At 44.4% G+C, this 26,616-nt stretch overlaps 1 protein-coding gene across 1 annotated transcript in view; it reads left to right on the top strand.

Annotated features, from left to right (window-relative positions):
• CNTN5 (contactin 5) overlaps positions 1-26,616 on the top strand; it is a 626,057-nt gene that overhangs the window by 23,583 nt on the left and 575,858 nt on the right. Inside the window, exons 4-5 of the mRNA XM_040422478.1 lie at positions 15,775-15,898; positions 18,005-18,180. Coding sequence (XP_040278412.1) covers positions 15,775-15,898; positions 18,005-18,180 — 300 coding nt within the window. The remainder of the gene's footprint in view (positions 1-15,774; positions 15,899-18,004; positions 18,181-26,616) is intronic.

Below are 26,616 nucleotides of genomic sequence, written 5' to 3'. Positions count from 1 at the left end.
GACAAAGTAATTTGTCACAAAGCAAATTTTTTTATAAAATTCAGCGAAGCAGCCGTATCAAATTTTAGAGAACTTAGCTCATCTCTATTGATGACCCTTCCTTAGGATAGGTGATCAATATTATATTGGCAGGGGTCTGACTCCAGACACCGATCAGTTGATTGCAGAACACACAGTGCACTGGAACCAGGCTGCTCCTGTCACCGTCCAATGAGAACTGTTACTAGGCCAGACTACAGTAAAGGGAGCAGATCACAACCTACAGCCGCCCTAATCCTGACCCTGATCTCCTGACCGCATGAGCGAACCCTGAAGGTGGGAGGGCTCATGCACTGGAACCTGGATCCTGCTGACCCTGACGGTCCCTGGCATAGGGGTCAGGAATAGGAGGACAACTTGGTTCCTCAGGGAATCAGACGAACCAGAGTCTCCAGCTGCCTAGTAACAGGTGAAGGGAAATTACCATATGCAACAACTGAACAGCAGGTAAGTACACAGTGTAACAACAGAACACTAGCAACAACCAACACTTACCTGCTGCAGCAGAGATGGAAAGACGACGCCAAACATCTAACCGGACCTCCATGCGAACACCAGATGTACGGAAGCTCCAGGCATCGCTGCATACAGGGTTATGGTTCACCCCTCCGGGAAACCAATGGGACCCCCATTCGGAGGAATAACAAACAGGACATATCTAGCAACCATGTGGGATAAACCACACCATAGACAAACCACACATGGAACAAACAACTAGACAAACATCAACCCATAAGTGCAGCACCACACGTAACAACAATCGGGAAGGGTAGACATAGGCAAGAACCTTGATGTCCCACAAGGTGGCCCTCAAGGACAGGGCAGCTGGAAATGCCCAGAAAGGAGCATTACATCCAGCCCCAATAAAGGCTGAAGTGAATCTGACCTCAGGCTCTCAACCCTAGTGTTGAGCGAACTTCTGTTTTAAGTTCGGCGTCTAAAGTTTGGCTTCCGGTTAGCGGAGAATCCCGATATGGATTCCGAATTCCGTTGTGGTCCGTGGTAGCGGAATCAATAATCGGCCATTATTGATTCCGCTACCACGGACCACAACGGAATTCGGAATCCATATCGGGATTCTCCGCTAACCGGAAGCCGAACTTTAGACGCCGAACTTAAAACAGAAGTTCGCTCAACACTACTCAACACCAAGACAATAAGAGCCAAGAGGCCAGACCCAGATCCACCTAGCACACACCTTAACCCCGAGCTCACCAGAAGGGAAGGGAAACAGCGTAAAAGGGGAAGCGCACACACATGCATAACAACAAGTTGCCACCGGCAACCAGCATGTGCGGCGAAAGTGTCACGGCACACACAGCAAAGGCCTTGACAGCTCCATCCACCGTGTAGTGGCCATGCTTGGTTACTGCAGCTTTCCTCCAATTCATTTGTAAGGCACTGAGCTGCAGTAACCAGGCACAGCCTCTAGGGTGGCGTGCTGTGTTCTCTGCAATCAGGTTTATCAGGAGTCTGACGCCCACAGGTCTCATAATAATGACCTATCATAAGGCCGGGTTCAGACAGAGCCCCTTCCACACGATTAATACGTAAATAGCTCTGGATATCCACCAGGCCTATGTAACACAGATACATCTGTAACTCAGTCTCAATCTATCAGGACATGCTGAGAGTTACGGTTTGAGGGGCGGGTGCCATTCTATCCTGCTCGATCACTCACGCCTGACCACAGGTTGCATTTTCCATTCTCCTGTTCCCAGTTAGCGACTGCATACTACTCGGGGTGCGGACCAGGAATTCAGAATGGTAATTGGATCTGAGGAAGTCTGACGGAATGAAAATGATTGAATTACTGTTAAAGCAGTTGTCCGCACGCGGCGAGCGCTACTTTCCAAGTTCTCAAAATACTGATTAGGGATTAGGCCAGCTCGTTCTGCAGTAATATAGGTTAAATTGAAAGACCTTGAAGAGTCAGCACCTTAAGTAGAGGAAAGTAAATGCAGATTGAAATAGAGATAGCTGAGTAATTACCGGCGAGGCTGAAACATAATGTTAATGCAACAAGTAAAAAACTACACCCATGTCCCAACGAGCGGGATCATTTATATTCATTAGCCAGGAGAGCCGAATGTCTTACTTCTCCGACGGCCCGAATAGTTAGACCTTGGATGTGCGGGTGCGGAGACAGCGCTTATACAACTGTCTGGGGAAAAAAACTGTCTTACTGTCTTTGTTGCCCATAGCAACCAATCACAGCACAGCTTTCATTTTGTATTCTGCTCTGAAAAAAGAAAGCTGTGCTGTGATTGGTTTGCTATGGGCAACACACATAGTTTTACTTTTATAAAAAAAAAAATTGCCCCACACAATCCCTGTACTGCGGCATTATAGTACCAGAAGCCCTCCATGGGCTGCTCTGTATCTGTACGGCACCATCATACAGGTTTATTCCATGTGTACGACTTATAAAAAGCCCAAATCATTTGAAATGCCCTCAAAACACCCACTTTGGTTGTGCTTACATATAGCTTGGCCTTGTCATAGGATTTTTCAATAGATAGATAGATAGGAGATAGATGATAGATAGATAGATAGATAGATAGATAGATGTAATTGAAGGACCAAGATCCACTAGACATCCACAATAAATTATTGTATAGGGCTGAAACGTTGCATGGGTGAATAAGGCGCCACCCTTTTCACACAACTTGGAGTGTTGCCTCTATTTTTGGATTTATTGTGGATAAATGATAGATAGATAGATAGATAGATAGATAGATAGATAGATAGATAATAGATAGATAGACATGATATAGATAGATAATAGATAATAGCTAGATAGATAGATAGATAGATAGATAGATAGATAATAGATAGATATAAGGATAGATAGATAGATAGATAATAGATAGATATAAGGATAGATAGATAGATAGATAGATAGATAGGAGATAGATAGATAGATAGATAGATAGGAGATAGATAATAGATAGATAGATAATAGATAGATAGATAGATAGATAGATAGATAATAGATAGATAGATAGATAGATAGATAGATAGATAGATAGATATTAGATAGATAGATAGATAGATAGATAGATATGAGATAGATAGATAGATATATAGATAGGAGATAGATAGATAGATAGATAGATAGATAGATATAGATATAGATATAGATAGATAGATAATAGATAGATAGATAGATAGATAGATAGATAGATAGATAGATAGATAGATATTAGATAGATAGATATATAGATAGGAGATAGATAGATAGATAGATAGATAGATAGATAGATAGATAGATATTAGATAGATGGATAGATAGAGAGATAGATGGATAGATAGATAGATAATAGATAGATAGATAGATAGATAATAGATAGATAGATAGATAGATAGATAATAGATAGATAGATAGATAGATAGATAGATAATAAATAGATAGATAGATAGATAGATAGATAGATAGATAGATAATAGATAGATATATAGATAGGAGATAGATAGATAGATAGATAGATATAGATATAGATATAGATAGATAGATAATAGATAGATAGATAGATAGATAGATAGATAGATAGATAGATATTAGATAGATAGATATATAGATAGGAGATAGATAGATAGATAGATATTAGATAGATGGATAGATAGAGAGATAGATGGATAGATAGATAGATAGATAATAGATAGATAGATAGATAGATAGATAATAGATAGATAGATATTAGATAGATAGATAGAGATATGAGATAGATAGATAGATAGATAGATAGATAATAGATAGATAGATAATAGATAGATAGATATTATATAGATAGATAGATAGATATTAGATAGATATAGATATAGATATAGATATCGATAGATAGATAGATAGATAGATAGATAGATAGATAATAGATAGATAGATAGATATATAGATAGGAGATAAATAGATAGATAGATAGATAGATAGATAGATAGATAGATATTAGATAGATGGATAGATAGATAGATAGATAGATAGATAATAGATAGATAGATAGATAGATAGATAGATAGATAGATAGATAGATATGAGATAGATAATAGATAGATAGATAGATAGATAGATAGATATGAGATAGATAATAGATAGATAGATATTATATAGATAGATAGATATTAGATAGATAGATATAGATATAGATAGATATAAGGATAGATAGATAGATAGATAGATAGATAGATAGATAGATAGATATGAGATAGATAGATAGATAGATAATAGATAGATAGATAGATAGATATGAGATAGATAGATAGATAGATAATAGATAGATAGATAATAGATAGATAGATAATAGATAGATATTAGATAGATGGATAGATAGATAGTTAGCAGGAAGAATTCCACGGCACTTCCAGCTGGTCTGGTGAATAAAGTCTGATTTTATTTTACGCCTTGGAAGTGCTGTGGAATTCTTCCTGCTAACTATTTGAAGGGGGATCGCCTTCACAGCCGCTGGCACTCCGTTCATACTATATATACAGCTGTGCCGCTCAAATTCTTTATATTTTCTTCATAGATAGATAGATAGGCCATAGACATTACACAGAAATTTCTCGGTGGACCAATGCCCAGGAGGCCAGCAGTGGAAGTTTTTGGGGATGTATTTTGTAATGGACTGTGGTATTTGGCTCTGTTGAGGTGGTATAATGTGCCATAAAATGGTATTGCTGGCCCTGCCCTCCATCAGTTTGGACCCGACTACAAAACTGGGCTACTTTAGAGGGTCGGACTGGCCCACCAGAGTATCAGAGGATCCTCTGGTAGGCCCAGTCTATGAAGCCATAATGGGCCCCAAGAGGGTCCAAGAGAAAAATTACATTGGAGCTGCCTTTGAACTAATCACTGTCCACTTGGGTCTTTGTCTTAGGTTTTGAATCAGAATTTATCGATAATATAGGGGTTGGGTCCTAGTGTAATTTGATAGATGGATAGATAGATATGAGATAGATATGAGATAGATATGAGATAGATAGATAGATAGATAGATAGATAGATAGATAGATAATAGATAGATAGATAGATAGATAGATAATAGATAGATAGATAGATAGATAGATAGATAGATAGATAGATAGATAGATAATGAGAAATATGATAGATAGATAGATAGATAGATATGTGATAGATAGATGATAGATAGATAGATAATAGATAGATAGATATGAGATAGATAGATAGGAGATAGATAGATATAGATAATGAGATAGATAGATAGATAGATAGATAGATAGATAGATAGATAGATAGATAGATAATGAGATAGATAGATAGGAGATAGATAGATAGATAGATATAGATAATGAGATAGATAGATAGATAGATAGATAGATAGATAGATAGATAGATAGATAGATAGATAGATAATGAGATAGATAGATAGATAATGAGAAATATGATAGATAGATAATAGATTATAGATAGATGATTGATAGATAATAGAAGATAAATGTTATTTGCAGTACATAATAGCGACAAAGCATGTAAACTTCAAATTATCTCTAGCCTTTAAAGGGGTTATCCCATGATTAATGTAAAAAATTAATATCAGACATCATATAGAACCAGCCCTGTACCTCACATGGATCCAGAGATGCGTGCGACCACCTCAGTCAGATGGACAAAAAATAAGGAAAAGAACAGCAATGGCGCGAGCCAATTTATAGAACGTATCTCTGGCTGTACTAAATGTTACATTTATTAAATTACAAACGTATTTATATCCAAGTGCTATTTTGAAAAATGTAGAACATGTTTTGTGGCACAACCCGTTTAATTTCAGTTCTTACTTACATTTTTGAGTATTTTCCAAGCGAATACAATTGGGAATGGTAGTAAATATGTAAATTACATGTTTTTTTGTACATTGGGAGCATTACAAGCCGATCCTTCCATTGTGCCGACTTCAGTCCGGCATTTTAAATGCAGATCACAATAGTCCCATAGAAACTGCTTTGTGACTTTTTGGAAATTGTGGCGCCCGTCCGCATGACGAGAGTTTAGGTGCTTTATAATTCTGTGCTATAATTTTCTCTTTTAGAACAGAGCGGGCTGGTTAAGTGGTAAAAATCTCTTTTCAATCTCTAGGTGACAGATCAGCAGGATTGCATATTGTTTATTTTCGGTTTAAAAGTTGGTTTGGTCGCTGTAATTATAGGAGAGAGGCAGCGAGAATAAAAGGGGCCGGCCTGAAATAACGCCAGCAGCATGTAATAGCAGGGGGAGCTAGTAGTGACATTTAGGATTTTGTTGGAGCTGGTCCTCACTGAACATCATAGAGTATCATGAGATTCTTGACCACTGCATGAGTGATCCCTTCAAGACACTTGTGAATGATTGCAGTTCAATGGATTGCAAGACAATGTAAGCAATCTTCATAGCTGGGATAGAGGGAAACATCCTGAAAACCAATGTATTCTATCTGGAGGCCAAAAGGTAAAAACAAAATGCTGTATTTTTAGAGAAAAGTAAATAGATTTTTTTTTTAATTAGAGTGCAGATCGATAGATAGATGGATAGATAGATTTGAGATAGATAGATAGATAGATAGATAGATATGAGATAGATAGATATGAGATAGATAGATAGATAGATAGATAGATAGATAGATATGAGATAGATAGATGATAGATAAATATGAGATAGATGATAGAGCCCATCTATCATCAGAGCCCATCTTCATAGCAGCAGTCCCAGCTCCTACCATCACAAAAGCCTTGCTACACCAAGAAGCCCCAGAAAAACAAAAGCACCCTGCAACAAGTCACTCCAAACCCAGCCTGCCCAAGCCACCAACCAATACAGCCTGACAAAGGGCGAAATCCAGAGGACGATACACAAGTACAAAGAGAGTATATTATCATCTGGAGGAACGACATACTAACATCCCAGAAGCTGACAGTATACCAGAGACTGCAGAGGGAGTACAAACTGGCCCCATATCTGGAGAAACTCCCCAATCCAAAAAGAGCGACAGATCCTGAGCCGGTACAGACTGAGCGCCCACAGCCTGCTCATTGAATCCGGGCGTCACCGACAGAGGTACAAGCCCAGGGAGAGCAAACTGTGCCAGCAGTGCGACCAGGAGGCCATGGAGGATGAGGCTCATTTCCTGCTGCGGTGCCCCAAATACTCAGCAGTGAGGGAGATTCACTTCAGGAGACTGTCTGATCTCTACCCAGACTTCACCTCCATGGAGGAGGAAGAGAGACTCTCCATACTGCTGGGGGAAGAGGAGAACACAGCGGCCACAGCAGCACAATATATTACTGCCTGCCATAGACTGAGAGGAGCCTGATATACCATGGACTCCTATACCCCCACCCTGTATATGTCCCCATCCCCCAACCCTACCCAATTATTTACCACTTGCTTTGGCAATGCTAAAATGTATTTAGTCCTGCCAATAAAGCTTATTTGATTTGATTTGATTGATGATTTGATTTGATATGAGATAGATAGATAGATAGATAGATAGATAGATAGATAGATAGTTATAAGATGGATAGGTATGAGATAGATGATAGATAGATAGATAGATATGACATAGATAGATATGAGATAGATAGATACCGTAGATATGAGATAGATAGATATGAGATAGATAGCCTGTCGAGCAGAACTGGGCAGATTCCCACTCTACTTTGCTGTCCAGAAGAGGACGCTATCATTCAGAGCCCATCTTCATAGCAGCAGTCCCAGCTCCTACCATCACAAAGCCTTGCTACACCAAGAAGCCCCAGAAAAACAAAGCACCCTGCAACAAGTCACCCAAACCCAGCCTGCCCAAGCCACCAACCAATATAGCCTCACAAAGGGCAAAATCCAGAGGACGATACACAAGTACAAAGAGGAATATATTAGCGTCTGGAGAAGCGACATAAAAACATCCCAGAAGCTGACAGTATACCAGAGCCTGCAGAGGGAGTACAAACTGGCCCCATATCTGGAGAAACTCCCCAATCCAAAAGACGGAGAGATCCTGAGTAGGTACAGACTGAGCGCCCACAGCCTGCTCATTGAATCCGGGCGTCACCAACAGAGGTACATGCCCAGGGAGAGCAGACTGTGCCAGCAGTGCGACCAGGAGACCATGGAGGATGAGGCTCATTTCCTGCTGCGGTGCCCCAAATACTTAGCAGTGAGGGAGACTCACTTCAGGAGACTGTCTGATCTCTGCCCAGACTTCATCTCCATGGAGGAGTAAGAGAGAGACTCTCCATACTGCTGGGGGAAGAGGAGAACACAGCGGCCACAGCAGCACAATATATTACTGCCTGCCATAGACTGAGAGGAGCCTGATATACCATGGACTCCTATACCCCCACCCTGGATGTGTCCCCATCCCCCAAACTTACCCTATACCACCACCCTGGATATGTCCCCATCCCTCAACCCTACCCAATTATTTCCCACTTGCTTTGGCAATGCTAAAATGTATTTAGTCCTGCCAATAATGCTTTGATTTGATAGATATGAGATAGATAGATAGATAGATAGATATGAAATAGATAAATAGATAGATAGATAGATAGATAGATAGATAGATAGATAGATAGATAGATATGAGATTAGGGTTGAGCGAACCTGAACTGTAAAGTTCGGGTTCGTACCGAACTTTAGGATTTTTGGACCCCGGACCTGAACATTCCGTAAAAGTTCGGGTCCGGGTTCGGTGTTCGGCGCTTTCTTGGCGCTTTTTGAAAGGCTGCACAGCAGCTAATCAACAAGCGTCATACTACTTGCCCCAAGAGGCCATCACAGCCATGCCTACTAATGGCATGGCTGTGATTGGCCAGAGCAGCATGTGACCCAGCCTCTATATAAGCTTGGGTCACGAAGCGCTGCACGTCACTCTGCTGTTACAAGTGTAGGGAGAGGATGCAGCTGGACTTGTGATTTCAGGGAGAGAATAGGAGAGAATCTAACTCAGCGATCTACAGAGAAATAGTTGTGTGGGTGCAGGGCACAATCGTTTCACCCTGCCCTGAGCCCATTGACCAAAAAAAAAATAACTTTTATAATTCTCTTAGTTAGGTGGGTGGTGGCGGCGGCCATTTTATGCAAGCTCAGTGCACCAGCACTGCATCTGAGCTTTTGGGACATTGCAAATCACCATTTTTCTGGGGGCAAACTACAACATCTGGATTACTCAGTGTGCAATTTAAGGTAGAAATGCACCCATCATTTTCTGGGGTTTGAAAAACAGACTTTAAAAAAAAAAAATAAAGTATTTTCCAGATCTGCAAGTGTTAAATTCAAGTTTAATATATACAATTTTCATATTCTAGACTTCAAATCTTAGAGAAAAAAAAATTGAAACATTTTATAGAATTTTATGTAATTTTATGACATTTTACTGTATGACATTATTAATTCCCCTCAACAACTCGCATTGTATGGACTTTATATGAGTCAATTTACCTATTACGTCATCCATCCCACTATTATGTGTATGTATGCTTTTATGTTTTATTAAATTGCACTATTTTACCATACTATACTGGTTCTCTGCGTGAACCCATATGTTTGAGTGCCGGTCCAATACTATTTAAATTTTATAGCTTTCATATTCTGTTACCAAAAAAAATACTTTTTGGGCAATCTACAACATCTGTATTAGTCAGTGTGCAATTTAAGTTAGAAATACAGCCATCATTTTCTGTGGTTGGAAAAACACACTTTTTTGACAAAAACACATTTTTCAGGCCTTGCAGCATCAGCACGTGTGAATCTACAGGCTTATATACTCCCCTCAAATTCAGTTGTTAAACAAACACTCGTTTTGGCACAAAAAAAATTGTTGGCAGCCTTTGATGCAGATGTCATTGTGAGATACACCCTTAATACATTTGGGTTAGATTCAGAGATTTTAAATACCGCCATTTGGTGCACAATATTGAATTCAGGCCTACACTGGTTCAGGCCCTGTGAGATACACCCCTACATACAGGGGTTTGAATCAGGCATTTGAAATACAGCCATTTGAAATACAACCATTTTGGGCAAAGAAATATTTACTTCAGGCCTACAGTGGTTCAGACCGTGTGAGATACCTCCTTTACATACTGTCATTCTATTCTACTATTAATTTAACACCCATTTAGGGCAAGATCCTAAATTTGAAAAATATGAGGAGAGCGTCAAATAAGGGACGTGGCCCAGGTCGTGGTGCTGCTGGTGGAACTCCTGTTGCAGGAAGAGGACGTGGGTGATCTGTGCCAGCTACACGCACAAGTGAAACCCCTTCCTCAGGTGCGAGTAGGCGACAAAACCTGCAGCGGTATTTGGTCGGGCCTAATGCTGCTCTATGAATGGTGAGGCCTGAACAAGTACAGGCGATAGTAGATTGGGTTGCTGACAGTGGATCCAGTTCCTTCACATTGTCTCCCACCCAGTCTCCTGCTGAAAGACCACAGTTGGCACCTGCAGCCGATGTCCATCAGCCTTTCACCTCACCCCTTTGCAAATCAGCCAAGCAGTCTGAGCCCCAAGTCATGCAGCAGTCTCTTCTGCTTTTTGATGATTCTGTTAGCAGGGTGTTCCAGGGCCATCCACCTAGCCCTGCCCCAGAAGTGGAAGAGATTGAGTGCACCGATGCCCAACCACTTATTTTTCAAGATGAGTACATGGGAGGACCATCGCAGCACGTCTCGGATGATGACGAAACACAGGTGCCAACTGCTGGGGCTTTCGAAAGTGTGCAGACCGACAAGGAAGGCAGGGGTGAAGACTGGGTGGAAGATGATGTGGAGGACGATGAGGTCCTCGACCCCACATGGAATCAAGGTCATGCGAGTGACTTATGTAGTTCGGAGGAAGAGGCAGTGGTCGCACAGAGCCACCAGCACACCAGGGGAGGGAGCAGGGTGCAAAAGCAGAGTGGCCCTCCTCTAGACAGTACGCCTCCTACTGCCCACCGCAGCAAGGGACCGAGCACACCAAAGCCAGCTCCAAGGAGTTCCCTGGCGTGGCAATTCTTCAGACAATGTGCTGACAACAAGACACGAGTGGTTTGCATGCTGTGCAATCAGAGCCTGAAGCGAGGCATAAACGTTCTCAACCTGAGCACAACCTGCATGACCAGGCATTTAAGTGCAAAGCACGAGCTGCAGTGGAGTAGACACCTCAAAAACCAAGAAAGGTCTCTGGCTCCTCCTGATTCCTCTTCTGTTGCAGTCGCGGCCTCTTCATCCACCTCTGGAGTGACAGTGCCACCTGGCACCCCGCAAACAGAGGATCTGCCAGCAACACCAACACCTGGGTCACCAAGCATCTCCACAATGTCCCACGGAAGCGTTCAGCTCTCCATATCCCAAACGCTGGAGAGGAAGAGGAAGTACCCCCCTACCCACCCGCGATTCCTAGCCCTGAATGCCAGCATTTCTAAATTACTTGCCTTTGAAATGCTGTCATTCCGTCTGGTGGAGACGGATAGTTTTAAAGGCCTTATGGCGGTGGCTGTCCCACAGTACGTCGTGCCCAGCCGCCACTACTTTTCAAGCGAGCCATCCCTTCCCTTCACAGCCAAGTAGGGGACAAAATCAGGTGTGCACTGCGCAACGCTATCTGTGGCAAGGTGCACCTGACTACGGATACGTGGACCAGTAAGCACGTTATATCTCCATAACAGCACACTGGGTAAATGCAGTGGCGGCTGGGCCTGAGGTGGATAGCAGTTTGGCGTATGTCCTTCCACCACCGAGGATTGCAGGGCGCTTCAGTTTGCCTCCTGTTGCTTCCTCCTCCTACTCTGCTTCCTCATCCTCTACCAGCTCCTCATCCGGTCAGCGTAACACCTTCACCACCAACTTCAGCACAGCCAGGGGTAAACGACAGCAGGCAGTTTTAAAACGTATCTGTTTGGGGGACAAACCCCACACCGCGCAGGAGCTGTGGACGGGCCTTGAACAACAGACCGATAAGTGGTTTGTGCCAGTCAGTCTCAAGCCCGGCCTGGTGGTGTGTGATAATGGGCAAATTCTCGTAGCAGCTCTGGGACTAGCCGGTTTGAGGCACATCCCTTGACTGGCGCATGTGCTGAATTTGGTGGTGCAGAGATTCCTTAAAAATTACTCCGAGCTGCTGCATAAAGTGCAGGCCGTCTGTGCGCGCTTTCGGCATTCTCACCCTGCTGCTGCTCGCCTGTCAGTGCTGCAGCGTAACTTCGGCCTTCCCGCTCACCGCCTCATATGCGACGTGCCCACAAGGTGGAACTCCACCTTGCACATGCTGGCCAGACTGTGCGAGCAGCAGCAGGCGATAGTGGAGTTTCAGCTGCAGCACGCACGGGTGAGGAACAGCACCACTTCACCACCAATGACTGGGCCTCCATGCGAGACCTGTGTTACTTGTTGCGCTGTTTTGAGTACTCCACCAACATGGCCAGTGCCGATGACGCTGTTCTCAGCGTTACTATCCCACTTCTATGCCTCCTTGAAAAAACGCTCCTGGAGATGATGAAACAGGATGTGGCACAGGTGGAGAAGGAGGAGGAAGAGTGATCATTTCATAGGGTGTCCGGCCAGTCATTCCCAATTGGCTCCGAGAGTGGGTTCCTGCACCCACAAACCCAAGGTACACAATTGTCCAGCCAGGCCACAGTTCTGGATGATGAGAAGGTGGAGGATGAGGAGGAGGAGATGGAGGAGGAGGAACCATGTTCACAGCAGGGTGGCACCCAGACCAGCTCATGGCCATCACTGGTGCGTGGATGGGGGGATACAGAGGACACAGACGATACACCTCCCACAGAGGACAGCTTTTCGTTGCCTCTGGGCAGCCTGGCACACATGAGCGATTACATGCTGCAGTGTCTCCGCAACGACCGCCGAGTTGCCCACATTCTAACTTGTGCTGATTACTGGGTGGCCACGCTGCTGGATCCCTGTTACAAGGACAACGTACCGTGCTTAATTCCGTCACTGGAGTGTGATCGTAAGATGCGCGAGTACAAGCGCACGCCGGTAGACGCGCTGCTGGTGGCATTCCCACCTTACAGCGGGGGCACAGTGGAAGCACAAGGCGAAGGCAGGGGAGGAGGAAGAGGTCGCCAACGCAGCTGGGGCACCGCCAGCACCTCAGAAGGCAGGGTTAGCATGGCCGAAATGTGGAAAAGCTTTGTCAGCACGCCACAACAACCAGCACCACCAGCTGATATGGAACGTCTTAGCAGGAGGCAGCATTTCACCAACATGGTGGAGCAGTATGTGTGCACACGCCTACACGTACTGAATGACGGGTCTGCCCCCTTCAACTTCTGGGTCTCCAAATTGGGCACATGGCCTGAGCTTGCCCTTTACGCCTTGGAGGTGCTGGCCTGCCCTGCAGCCAGTGTATTAGCTGAACGTGTGTTTAGCACGGCAGGGGGCGTCATCACAGACAAGGCAGCCGCCTGTCCACAGCCAATGTGGACAAGCTCACGTTCATTTCACTACATTGTCATTTACATTTTAGGGTGAAATTCACAAATTTTTGGGTGTATAGTACCACTGCTATACCTAGTAGACCGGTAAAAAAAAATAATAATTTGGTCTCTGTTTCTCACGCTCCCTCTCCGGCCTGGAACCCTGAATCCCCGCCACCCGTAATCACCATGGTAGGCGCATAAAAGAACATCGAAAGTTGATAGAGCAGATATCAAATTGGATCGTGAACATCACGGGGACGTGCGACATGGTGGGGCACTAAGTGTGCACACGCCTACATGAACTGACTGACAGGGGTCAGCCCCTGCAACTTCTGGGTCTCCAAATTGGGCACATGGCCTGAGCTTGCCCTTTACCCCTTGGAGGTGCTGGCCTGTTTAGCACCCCTGGAGGGGGTTATCACAGGTTATATTTCCCAATGTTTTGGGGTGTACCCTAATTTGAAAAATAAAATTTAAAACCAAAAACCAGTGTAGTCTATCTCCTCCTCCACCGCCGCTTCCACCAACACCGCCACATCCACCGCCTCCTCAACCTCCTACTCCATATGTACCTGGTCCTCCTAGATCAAGATTATTATTTTTTATTTTTACGTATTTTATGTTATTTAAAGTCAATTCAATCCACATTTGGTTGCAGAGCACTTGCCATGCTCTTAACCACATTTTGACGCCATTTGCAGCCCTCTAGCCCTTTCCATGACATTTTTACAGCTATTTTAGTGCTCAAAAGTGTGGGTCCCTATTGACTTTAATGGGGTATTTCCGAAGTTCGGCCAAACCCCTCGAACCCGAACATCCAGGTGTCCGCTCAACTCTATATGAGATAGATAGATATGAGATAGATAGATAGATAGATAGATAGATTGATAGATAGGGGCAGCATGGTGGCTCAGTGGTTAGCACTGGTGCCTTGCAGCTGGGGTCCTAGGTTCAAATCAAACCAAGGACAACATCTGCATGGAGTTTATATGTTCTTCCCTTGTTTGTGTGGCTTTCCCCTGGCTTCCTCCCACACTACAAAGACATACTGATAGGGAACCTAGATTGGGAGCTCCATGGGGGACATCAAGTGATGATAATGTCTGTTAAGCACTGCGAAATATATCAGTGCTATATAAGTGCATAAAATAAAAGATAGATAGATAGATAGATAGATAGATAGATAGATAGATAGATATGAGAATGATAGATTAATTTTCTTCAGTAAAGCATAGTCTGCTGGAGCTCTATTGTTCAAGTTTATATGGGTTGATTTCTTTGGACTGGGAAAAAGGTTTGGTAGTGGGATTTCCCAGTCCACAACCCTTCAATTACAGGTTTTTCTTCGAGCCCGAGGTGATCCAAGGTGAGGCTTGTAGGGATCATCACTGGTGGAATCATCACTGGTGGAATCAAGAAGACCTCAGAATGCCAGTCTGGGGGAAATGGAGCCTGGAGAGCTGACCTGTGTGGTTAGAGCTGGGTGACTGGCTGACCATGAGGCTGTGTGAAGCCTGATGTGAACAGGACTCTATAGGTGAGACAGGAATCGCCTGTGTATTAGGTAGAGCCCAGACGGGCAAGTATTTATTTTGTTTTATGTTATGTTATGCTGGTGCTATAACTTTACTAAGTGATGCTATAACTTGGATGCTACTCTGTTATGCTGAAGTGACCAAATAAAGCACAGTTTGGACTTTGAAAGCCGCTGTCTCTGAGAAAATCTGTCATTGCCAACCCTACTGCGAGTACAAATTTCTGCAATAGATAGTTATGAGAGATTAGATATATAGATAGATAGATAGATAGATACGAGATGGCTTTTTCAAGGCCAGCATGTTGGTCTTCTGATTCCCCCGCACCGCCAGAGGAGGCATTTAATTAATGACAAGGCACAAGCTTCCTCATAAGTGAAATGCCTCCTCTGGCGATCCGTGCACTAGACTGATATCTACTCTAGCTTGTAGATAGCATAGATTCAGTCATCGTTTACGCCACTTTCTGGTGTACTTGATGATAAGTGTCGCGGGACCCATGCACTACCCTCTCTGTGCCCCTTCTTCAGAAACTGTAAAAACGCCAGCTACCACTAGATTTAGTTAGATTTAGTCACAATGGCGTAGGCTGATGGTAAATCTCCCCCTTTGTCCTAAGAGGGTGAACAGGATGACAGCTCCAAAGTTGATTTAAGCCTTGATGTTCTTCTGTCATTTTATTCTCCATGATCTCCATTTTCTAGAAGCTCAATATTTGTGTCCACGTTCATCTACATTTCACTAGAAAAATATGTGTGTATTTTAACTAGCAGATTTTCATTTTTCAGAGAATGTGGATTATGGGCCGGTGTTTATCCAAGAGCCAGAAAATGTTATTTTCGCCACGGATTCTGGAGAGAAGAAAGTGGCCCTTAATTGTGAGGCAAGAGGAGCACCTGCTCCAAGTTATAGGTACATTTGTTGACACTTCCATTAAACTCATTCATTGTTCCATTCATGATCACATACTGTAGATCTTTGTACTGGTAGAAACCCCCCAATCCAAACTGAAGAGGACTGGGAAATGCTTTGATTGCCTCTTCTAGCTTGGGGTTCCAACAGGCAGGCAACACAAAAATGTAGGGACAACAGCAGCAGGTGAGGCCAGCAGTATCATAGTGCAGCACAAAATGCTGCCCCAGAAGAACCAAATACCACAGTGCAGCACTAAATACCACCCCAGAAGAACCAAATACTATAGTGCAGCGCAAAATACTGCCCCATAAGAACCAAATACCACAATGCAGCACAAAATACCACCCCAGAAGAACCAAATACCATAGTAAAGCACAAAGTACCACCGCAGAAAAAACAAATAACACAGTGCAGCACAAAAAAACACCCCAGAAGAACCAAATACCACAGTGCAGTACCAAATTACGCCCCAGAAGAATCAAACACAACAGTGCAGCACACAATGCCACCCAGAACAACCAAATACCACAGTGCAACACCAAATTACGCCCCAATAGAACCAAATGCAACAGTGCAGCACACAATGCCACCCAGAACAACCAAATACGACAGTGCAACACCAAATTACGCCCCAGAAGAACCAAATACAACAGTGCAGCACACAATGCCACCTAGAACAACCAAATACCCAGTGCAACACCAAATTACGCCCCAGAAGAACCAAATACAACAGTGCAGCACACAATGCCACCCAAAACAACCAAATACCACAGTGCAACACCAAATTACGCCCCAGAAGAACCAAATACAACAGTGCAGCACACAATACCACCCAGAACAACCAAATGCCACAGTGCAACACAAAATACCACTCTAGAAGAGCCATATACCATAGAGTAAAACAAAATACCGCCCCAGAAGAACCAAATACCACAGTGCCGCACAAAATACCACCCCAGAAGAACCAAATACCACAGTGCAGCACAAAATACTGCCCCAGAAGAACTAAATATCATAGTGTAACACAACATACCAACCCAGAAGAACCAAATACCACAGTGCAGGTCAGGTTTATACTCATAAGTACCTAATGCTCCTAGCATTAATTAATGCTGAGAGAATTAGATCGCTATGTGCCCAGCCGACGGCCATCAGGAGGGCTCTTGTGGTTCTCTGGTCATTGGCCCACTGGTTCTATGGCCAGTCCGTCCTGATCATGGCGTGCTTACAGTACATAATGTATAGTATGTACTATCAGCAGCATTATGTGTTTGTTTTAGGCCTAATACACATGTTTATATGTGATTTGCAGTCCGCAAGCCATGGATTCAAAAACACGGATCCCGGCCGAGTGTATGCTATTTTTATAATTTTTAACTCCTATAGAAATGTCCTATTCTTGTCCGCTAAATAGACAAGACTAGGACATGCTCTATCTTTTTTGTGGGCTGGCAAAATGGATGCAGACAGACCATGGTGTGCTGTCTGCATCCTTTGCAGTCCCATTGAAATTAACGGGTCCGCATCCGATCAATACGGTCATGTGCATGGAGTCTTATTTCAGAAATTAATATTGACCATATGTTTCTTACCATTTAGTGAGGCCCTAAATTCCAACCATACCATCACAAGTCCTGAAGGTTAGACCTACCTCATTGAGGATCCATTGCACTTTGACCCTTAAAGTTGTCCCTGTAGTTTTTGTACAAAAGACTTTTCTCCTAAAAGGTTTAGTTTTTACCCCATGTCATAGAGTCATATCAAAAGTTTAGATTGGTGGGGGTCTGATGGCCCAGCTCCCCACCGATTCCTAGAACGAGGATGCATATCACGCTCTCGCTCCTCACTGCATGACAGACTCCATAGAAGTCTATGGGCCCATCTCGATTCCATCCTCAGCAGTGAGAAAAGAGAGAAGGGAACTCCTTCAGACCCCAACCGATCTAAACTTTTGATATGTCTTTATGAAATCACAAATGTTTTTTTTTTAAAGTTAGTGCTCCTTTCTTTGATGTGTTCTCCTTCTTTGATTTTTTTTACTGTAATTTTTTGGTTTGTTTTACTTTATCTTTTATTTTATCTGTCTTTTGCTTCTTTTTAAAGATGGCTTCGCAATGGAACAGAAATAGACTTGGAAAGTGATTATCGCTACACTTTAATAGATGGGAATTTAATTATCAGCAGTCCAAACGAGCTGAAGGATTCTGGTCAATACCAGTGCATAGCAGCAAACAGCCTGGGCCGAATCCTTAGTAGAGAGGCAACTCTTCAATTTGCATGTGAGTAACAGAATGATGATTTGGTGCTTCCTCCTTTTTTTTTTTTTATTTGCCAAAAATCTTGATAAATATCATTTCAAGTGGCCAGATGCTATTGTCTTAAAGGGGATTTCCAACTTCATTTTCAAGTGCAGAATGTCCAACTCCAGCGAGACATGTCAAGGGAAGCACACTTTCCTCCTCCACGGTGCACAGTTCCAGTTCCAGTCCACCAATGTCTTTACTGCACTTCGGTCCCACCACGTATGGGGTTTCCGAGCACTGCTGTAGCCAAGGACTTTTCGCGGTGTCAATGAATGTTTCCCCAAAGCGATAGTTGAGGCCAGTCATAGGCTTCAGCAGAGTAGCTGCCACCTTTTTGTGTTGGAAGGTTACAGGCTGCGAGTAAAGAGCAGTGAAGACAACAGTGGGCGGCCCCATGAAGACAGATTTAGAAGAGTGTTGGGGAGCAGGTAGGTATTCTTCCCTTTTGAAATCCCACTGGGAAGATTTTAAGTTGGAAAACCCTTTAATTGAATTGAACCAATGGAACAGGATAGTTGGCCACTTCTGTTGTCAAGTTAAGGTGGCCATATATTAGTTGAATGTCAGACAAATCTGCTGATTTCTGATGAACCGATTGGCCATCTTATGTATATGGGGGTGTCCTGACTCTTTCCATGACTGTAGCTGTGGAAAGAAAGAAAGATTGGGAATGTTGAATTTCAACTTATCCCATGTATCAGCCCACATACAGTAAATGAGTCCTTAAGAATATCTTGGCCAAGCCGTATGGTGTACTGACAGATTTAAAGATACCCCAGGCATTAAAAATATGTGTATCTGGATGATAATGTCACACCCTGCCCTGTGGGTGTTCTGAGGAGATCTGTCAGAGTTGCTGCACGTGACTCGATCTGACATTTTGTTTTGTTGTGGGTTAGAACTGAATCCCACCTCCTCCCAGGTGTTGTTCTTTAGGTAATTGGTGAGGCTATTTATTCCTCCCTCTCCCTATAGTCTTTGCGGGTTATAGTTCTGCCTTGTGTGAGCTCTGGAAGTTTGGTGGATCGTCTGCTCCAACACATCTCTAGATAAGTCCTTTTCCCTTTTTCCTTCTGTGTCTGTTTTTACTAGGCCTCTAGGGTGACGCTAGCTCCTTCAGTTGTTGAAGGAGCTGGGTGTCTCTTTTCCTCTTCTCTACAGCTGAGGGTTTGGTTTAGTGTGTTATAGTCTTAGGTACAAGGGCATGTGCATATCTATCATCGAGATATGCACATGGGCATAGCAGCTTAGGGAAAGTGTTTTAGGGATTGCTAGGGGGTTACCCCTTTGTTCCCCAGCATTTGGGGCCTAGTCATTTGCTTTGTTTCCTTGTCATGTTCTGTTTCCTTCCCTTTTTTTAAATACCCTGACATATAATTCACAGAGAAGTAAAATACTGTAATGATTGGCAATGTAAAGTAAAATAACTCATCAGACTGTGCCACTGGCTTTTAGCTTTTAGACGGTTCCATCGATAGTCACGTTTTTTGCTTAGCCATCACATAAGTTAAACTTTCAGGTTCTGATAGTCCATCTGGTACCTTGGGAAATAGGTCTTCTTACAACAATGTGGAGGAGCTAAGTTTAGAGATCTAACCCCCGCAACCTTGTTCATATGCCCTGTTAAACAGCGTTGATCGAGCATGCACGGCCAAACACCAGTTCGGCTCATGCAGGTAAGTACTGCCCTTCACTGTAATGCCGTAGCCATGTTGGTTACTGTCATTACAGTGATTGGCTGGCCGGAACGCGTCATCGGGTGCTATATAGCACCCGATGACACGTGTTCGGCTCAGTGTTAGTCAGGGAGAGCTGTGCTGAAGAAGGGAAAGATAGTGTAGGGAGTGAATATATATATATTTTTATAAGTTTAAAAACTTGTCAGAGATCTAAAAGTCCTTTTAAGGACTATTGTGTGTGGCAGGAATATCTATTTTTAGCGCATCCCGCACTAAATAGCGTGCAATAGTTAGGCCGCTGAAGACTGCGACATTATCTGCGTTATATCTCCGGTGTAATGTGTGCACATCCAAAAAATATCAGTGACATCCAGTGTACTTTTTCCGTAGACGGTGTCCGCTGCGGACAGTGACTTTACCTGGGGTACATCTCCTGTGTTACATTTCCACATCCCAAATACCTGTGACATTCCCTGTAATTTTTTATTAGCCGCTGGTGATATCAGCGACATTATCTGCGGTATTTCTTGTGTGTAACGTTTCCACATCCAAAATACCTATGACATTCCCTGTAATTTTATATTAGCCACTGCTGACATTAGCAACATTATCTGCGGTATTTCTCCTGTGTAACGTTTCCACATCCCAAATACCTGTGACATTCCCTGTAATTTTTTATTAGCCGCTGGTGACAGCATTGAAATTATCTGCGGTATATCTCCTGTGTGACATTTCCACATCCCAAATACCTGTGACATGCCCTATAATTTTTTATTAGCCGCTGGTGACATCAGCGACATTATCTGCGGTATTTCTTCTGTGTAACGTTTCCACATCCAAAATACCTATAACATTCTCTGTAATTTTATATTAGCCACTGCTGACATCAGCAACATTATCTGCGGCATTTCTCCTGTGTAAAGTTTCCACATCCCAAATACCTGTGACATTCTCTGTAATTTGTTATTAGCCGCTGGTGACAATATTCACATTATCTGCGGTATATCTCATGTGTGACGTTTCCACATCCCAAATACCTGTGACATTCCCTTATAATATTTTATTAACCGCTGATGACATCAGCTACATTTTCTGCGGTATTTCTCCTGTGTAACGTTTCCACATCCAAAATACCTGTGACATTCCCTGTAATTTTATATTAGCCACTGCTGACATCAGCGACATTATCTGCGGTATATCTCTGTGTGACGTTTCCACATCCCAAATACCTGTGACATTCCCTGTAGTTTTTTATTAGCCGCTGCTGACACCAGCGACATTATCTGCAGTATATCTCCTGTGTGACGTTTCCACATCCCAAATATGTCTTTTTAATTTTTTTGCATATACACTTACAAATCCTATGCTACTGTATATGTGACATACTTTCAAGCATATATAACATTTAAAATGAAGAAGGCGAGCAGTAAGGGACAGGGATGTGGGCGTGATGCTGATGGTGCATGCAGAGGTCGTGGCCTTGGACGCGTTGAAACTGTGCCTGCGGCCAGAGCACAAGAAAAACAATCATCCACGATACCTAGCTTCATGTCCCACTTTGGAGGGCAGCGCAGGACAATGCTCTCGAAGTCAGACCAGTGCAACCAAGTGGTCGGTTTCATTGCAGCAGATAATGCTTCTAGTCGGTTAAGCACCACCCTGTCTTCCACCAAGTCCAGTCTCAGTTGCCAAGAGTCTAGTCAACACAATCCTCACCCTGATCCTCCTTCCTCACACCATGGAGAGTCTTGCCAAACAAGATATCCCACACTCAGATATTCAGGGGAGCTATTTTCCGCACCATTCCTTAATTTGGGCCTCTCGACAAGCCCGCTTGAAGAGGGACATGAGATCTTGTGCTCTGATTCCCAAACTATTGAGCATCTACAGTCACAACAAGATGACGGTGGGGAATGACAATTAGTGTTTCACGAGGTGGATGATGATGATAAGACACAGTTGCCAATAAGTCAACAGCAATTAGTGTCTCAAGAGGTTGATGATGAGGATGAGACACAGTTGTCAATAAGTCAGGAGGATGAGCAGAGTGAGGAAGAGGAAGAAGAGGTGGTGGGTGATGAAGTTACTGACCCAACCTGGGAAGGTGGCAAGCCGAGCGAGGACAGCAGTACAGAGGGGGAGGGATCTGCAACACCACAACAGGCTGGAAGAGGCAGTGGGGTGACAAAACGGAGACGGTGGGCCACACCAAATAGGCCCGCAACTGTTCCCCCGAGCACACCCTTGTGGAAATCTCCCTTGCCAAAGGGTAGGTGTTCCGCAGTCTGGCGATTTTTTGAGAAAAGTGCGGACGACAAAAGAATTTTAATTTTCAACCTGTGCCATACAAAAATGAGCAGGGGGTGAACACTAGCAACCTCACCACCACCAGCATGATCCGCCACATGGCATCAAAGCAACGTAATAGGTGGGCCGAACACCTGGGTCCACAATCTGTGTCTGCGGGTCACACCACTGCCTCCTCTTCCCCTGTGTTACGTGTTGGCCAATCCCTTGTCGAAGGCGCAGACCAGGATGCCTCCAGCCCTTCACCTGGATCTTCGCAAGCACACTCAGCGACCACATCCATTTCCGTGTCCCAGTGCAGCGTACAAATGTCCTTACCCCAGACATTTGAACCCAAGCGCAAATACCAGCCACCCACCCACCCACAAGCCATAGCACTAAATGCGCAACTTTTCAAATCAAATTACTGGCCCTGAAAATGTTGCCATTTAGGCTTGTGGACACTGAGGCCTTCCGCAGCCTGATGTCGACGGCGGTCCCTCGTTACGCAGTCCCCAGCCGCCACTATTTTTCATGGTGTGCCGTGCCCGCCTTACACCAGCATGTGTCCCGTAACATCACCCGTGCCCTGACCAAGTTACTGGGAAAGTCCACTTAACCACTGTCACATGGTCAAATGCTTTCGGCCAGAGACGGTACATTGGGTGACCGTTCTGGAGGCCGGGAGCGAGTCGTACCCCGGGATGGCACAGGCACTACTGATGCCAAGGATTGCGGGCCCTAATTCCATCAGGGTTTCCGCCACCACCTACGTTAGTGGCTCCTACCCCCACTTCTCCTACTCCTCCTCCACTTCCACCTCAGAATTATCCTCTTGTAGCACCAGTCAGCCATCAGTCGGTAGCTGGAAGCAGTGTAGCACTGCAGTGGGGAAGCGTAAACAGGCCGTGCTTAAGCTGATCTGCTTAGCTGACAAACAGATGAACGTGGCAGAGCTGTGGCAGGGGATAAGAGACCAGACTGAGCTTTGGCTCTCGCCACTCAACCTAGAACCAGGCATGGTTGTGTCTGATAATGGCCATAACTCGGCAAGCTCACATACATCCCATGCCTAGTCCACGTCTTCAACTTAGTGGTTCAGCATTTTCTCAAAACCTAACCCAATTTGCCTGAGCTACTGATGAAGGTGTGCCGCGTGTGTGCCCATTTCCGCAAATCATCGACAGCTTCCTCCGGTCTGTCAACACTGCAGCAACGCTTACAATTGCCAGCTCATCGACTGTTGTGCGACATGAGCATGCGCTGGAACTCGAAGTTCCACTTGTTGGCCAGGCTTTGTGAGCAGCAGAGGGCAGTAGTGGAATACCAGCTGCAACATGGTCATCGCCTTTCCAGTCAGCTTCCGCTCTTCACAAGCGAGGAGTGGGCATGGATGTCTGACCTCTGTGAGGTTTTAAGAAACTTTGAGGAATCAACACAGATGGTAAGCGGCGATAACGCTATTATCAGCGTCACCATCATACTTATTTGTCTACTCAAACGCTCGCTGCTCACAACGCTTTGCATGTGAAAGAGGCGGAAATTGTGGAAGACATTACACAGGGTGTTAGCCAGACCACCCTCAGTTCGTCTTCTCAGCGCAAATTGGATGATGATGATGAGGAGGGGGAGCAGGAGACGGTTGCCTCCGCTACAGAGGTAGTGCCCATGGAAGTTTAATTCCATCTATTTAGAGTGGGAGGGCAGAAGAGGAGGAAGAGGATGAGGAGATTGAGACTTTATGTTAGGCTACCTTTCCAGTGACCCACGCGTTTTACGCATTTTGGACAACACCGATTACCCTTTCCACCACACAAAAGAGTATATGGTTCAATCTTCTTTTTCTCATCGTCCTCCTACCCCTCTTCCATCATATCAACATGCTTATTAGTCTTCCCTTGCTCCTAATGTTGTAGAAGGTCAGCTCACCTGCAGGCCCTCGCATATAATGTTTTAGAGGGTCAGCACACCAGCAGGCCCTCACCTACAATCTTTTCGAGGGCCAGTTCACCTGCAGGCCCACGCATGTAATGTTTTAGAGGGTCAGCTCACCTGCAGGCCCTCGCATATAATGTTTTAGAGGGTCAGCTCACCAGTAGGCCCTCACCTATAATCTTTTACAGGGTCAGCTCACCTGCAAGCCCTCGCATATAATTTTTTTTGAGGGTCAGCTCACCAGCAGGCCCTCAACCATAATATTGCACAGGGTCAGCTCACCAGCAGGCCCTCACCTACAATCTTTTTGAGGGCCAGCTCACCTGCAGGCCCGCGCATGTAATGTTTTAGAGGGTCAGCTCACCAGCAGGCCCTTGCATATAATGTTTTTGAGGGTTAGCTCACCAGCAGGCCCTCATCTACAATCTTTTAGAGGGTCAGATCACCTGCCGACCCTCGCATATAATGTTTTTGAGGGTCAGCTCACCAGCAGGCCCTCAACCATGATGTTTTACAGAGTCAGCTCACCTGCAGGCCCTCACTTACAATCTTTAAGAGGGTCAGCTCACCAGCAGGCCCTCGCATATAATGTTTTTGAGGGTCAGCTCACTAGCAGGCCCTCAACCATAATGTTTTAGATTGTGGTCAGCTCACCAGCAGGCCCTCACCTACAATCTTTTCGAGGGTCAGCTCGCCTGCAGGCCCTTGCATATAATGTTTTAGAGGGTCATCTCAACAGCAGGCCCTCACCTACAATCTTTTAGAGGGTCAGATCACCTGCAGGCCATCGTATATAACGTTTTTGAGGGTCAGCTCACCAGCAGGCCCTCACCTACAATCTTTTCGAGGGCCAGCTCACCTGCAGGCCCTCGCATGTAATGTTTTAGAGCGTCAGCTCAACAGCAGGCCCTCACATATAATGTTTTTGAGGGTTAGCTCACCAGCAGGCCCTCAACCATAATGTTTTACAGGGTCAGCTCACCAGCAGGCCCTCACCTACAATATTTTAGAGCGTCAGCTCACCTACAGGCCCTCATCTACAATCTTTTAGAGGGTCAGATCACCTGCAGGTCCTTGCATATAATGTTTTTGAGGGTCAGCTCACCTGCAGGCCCTCAACCATATCATTTTACAGGGTCAGCTCACTAGCAGGCTCTCGCTAATACATTTTTCAATGTCTAGCTAAGCAGCAGGCACTCGCCTATAATTATTTCAATGGTCAGCTCAGCAGCAGGCACTCGCCCATAATTTTTTCGATGCTCAGATCAGCAGCAGGCACTCGCCCTTAATGTTTTAGAGAGTCAACTCTGCAGCAGACCCTCACCCCTAATGTTTTAGATGGTCAGCTCAGCAGCAGGCGTTTGCCCGTAATGTTTTAGAGGGTCGCCAGCAGGCCCTTGCTCCTAATGTTTTAGAGGGTCAGCTCAGCAGGAGGCCTTCACTCGTAATGTTTTTGAGGGTGACCAGCAGGCCATCAATCATAATTTTTCAAGGGTGTATGATGTCCTCCTTAATGTGTAATAAAGGGTGTATTGGAGTGCCGGTTCCTTGTGATTTTTGGCAGCCCTTTCACTTAGTGCATAGGATTTATGAGTTAGGAGTCCCACTACCTGAACAATTGTACCACAATGTGAATGAGGTCCTCCATTATGTGATTTACAGGTTGTATCGGAGTGCTTCTTCCTTTATTTACAAGTAAATATACAGGAAAGAATGTTTGCTAACGATTTTTCCTCTAAAATTTATTTTATCTTAGGTTTTGTGCTTATTATTCTCAGTCTGTAAAAGTGGCGTACTACTCGGACGACATCGTTCCCAGCAGCGACCTGGGAGTCCAAGATGCATCCAGACATCCTCCCCATGCTGTTCCCGAAACATTTTGGTGGCGTTTCCATCAATTTCTAACATTTTCCTATGAACCAGACACCCTCCCCTCCTCAGAGCACCTGAGCATCCCGAGTTGTTAAACCCTAGCACCCGAACACCCAAGCACTTTAGTGCTTGATCAACACTACTTTTAAAGCATAAGGACATAATGATGAGGGGCCATCTTTTCCCTCACGTGAATGGTCTCCTTATATTATATTTCACTTGAGCAGACAATGCTCTATTAAGCTAAACCCTTAAGTGTCCTGAATAAATTCTTGCCTAGAATATTTGTCAGTCTGCAGGTGTTTCTGGATCTCCTGAAGCAAATAGTCTGTAGGTATCTTGCAGAGAACCCTGGCTTTACTTTTCCACTCTTTCCTTCCAGTCACAGCTTGTAGGTGGGGTTGGGATATCACTAGGAGGTTGTAGTTAATTATTGCTGGGCTCTTAGGCTGCGTTCACACGGGCGAGATTTCCGCGCGGGTGCAATGCGGTAGGTGAACGCATTGCACCCGCACTGAATCCGGACCCATTTATTTCAATGGGGCTGTTCAGATGAGCGATGATTTTCACGCATCACTTGTGCGTCGCGTGAAAATCGCAGCATGCTCTATATTCTGCGTTTTTCACGCAAAGCAGGCCC

Source organism: Bufo bufo, chromosome 3, assembly GCF_905171765.1.
Source record: "Bufo bufo chromosome 3, aBufBuf1.1, whole genome shotgun sequence".
Lineage (NCBI taxonomy): Eukaryota > Metazoa > Chordata > Amphibia > Anura > Bufonidae > Bufo > Bufo bufo.
Note: the sequence above shows the minus strand (reverse complement) of the source record. Positions and strands in the feature narration are given on the sequence as shown.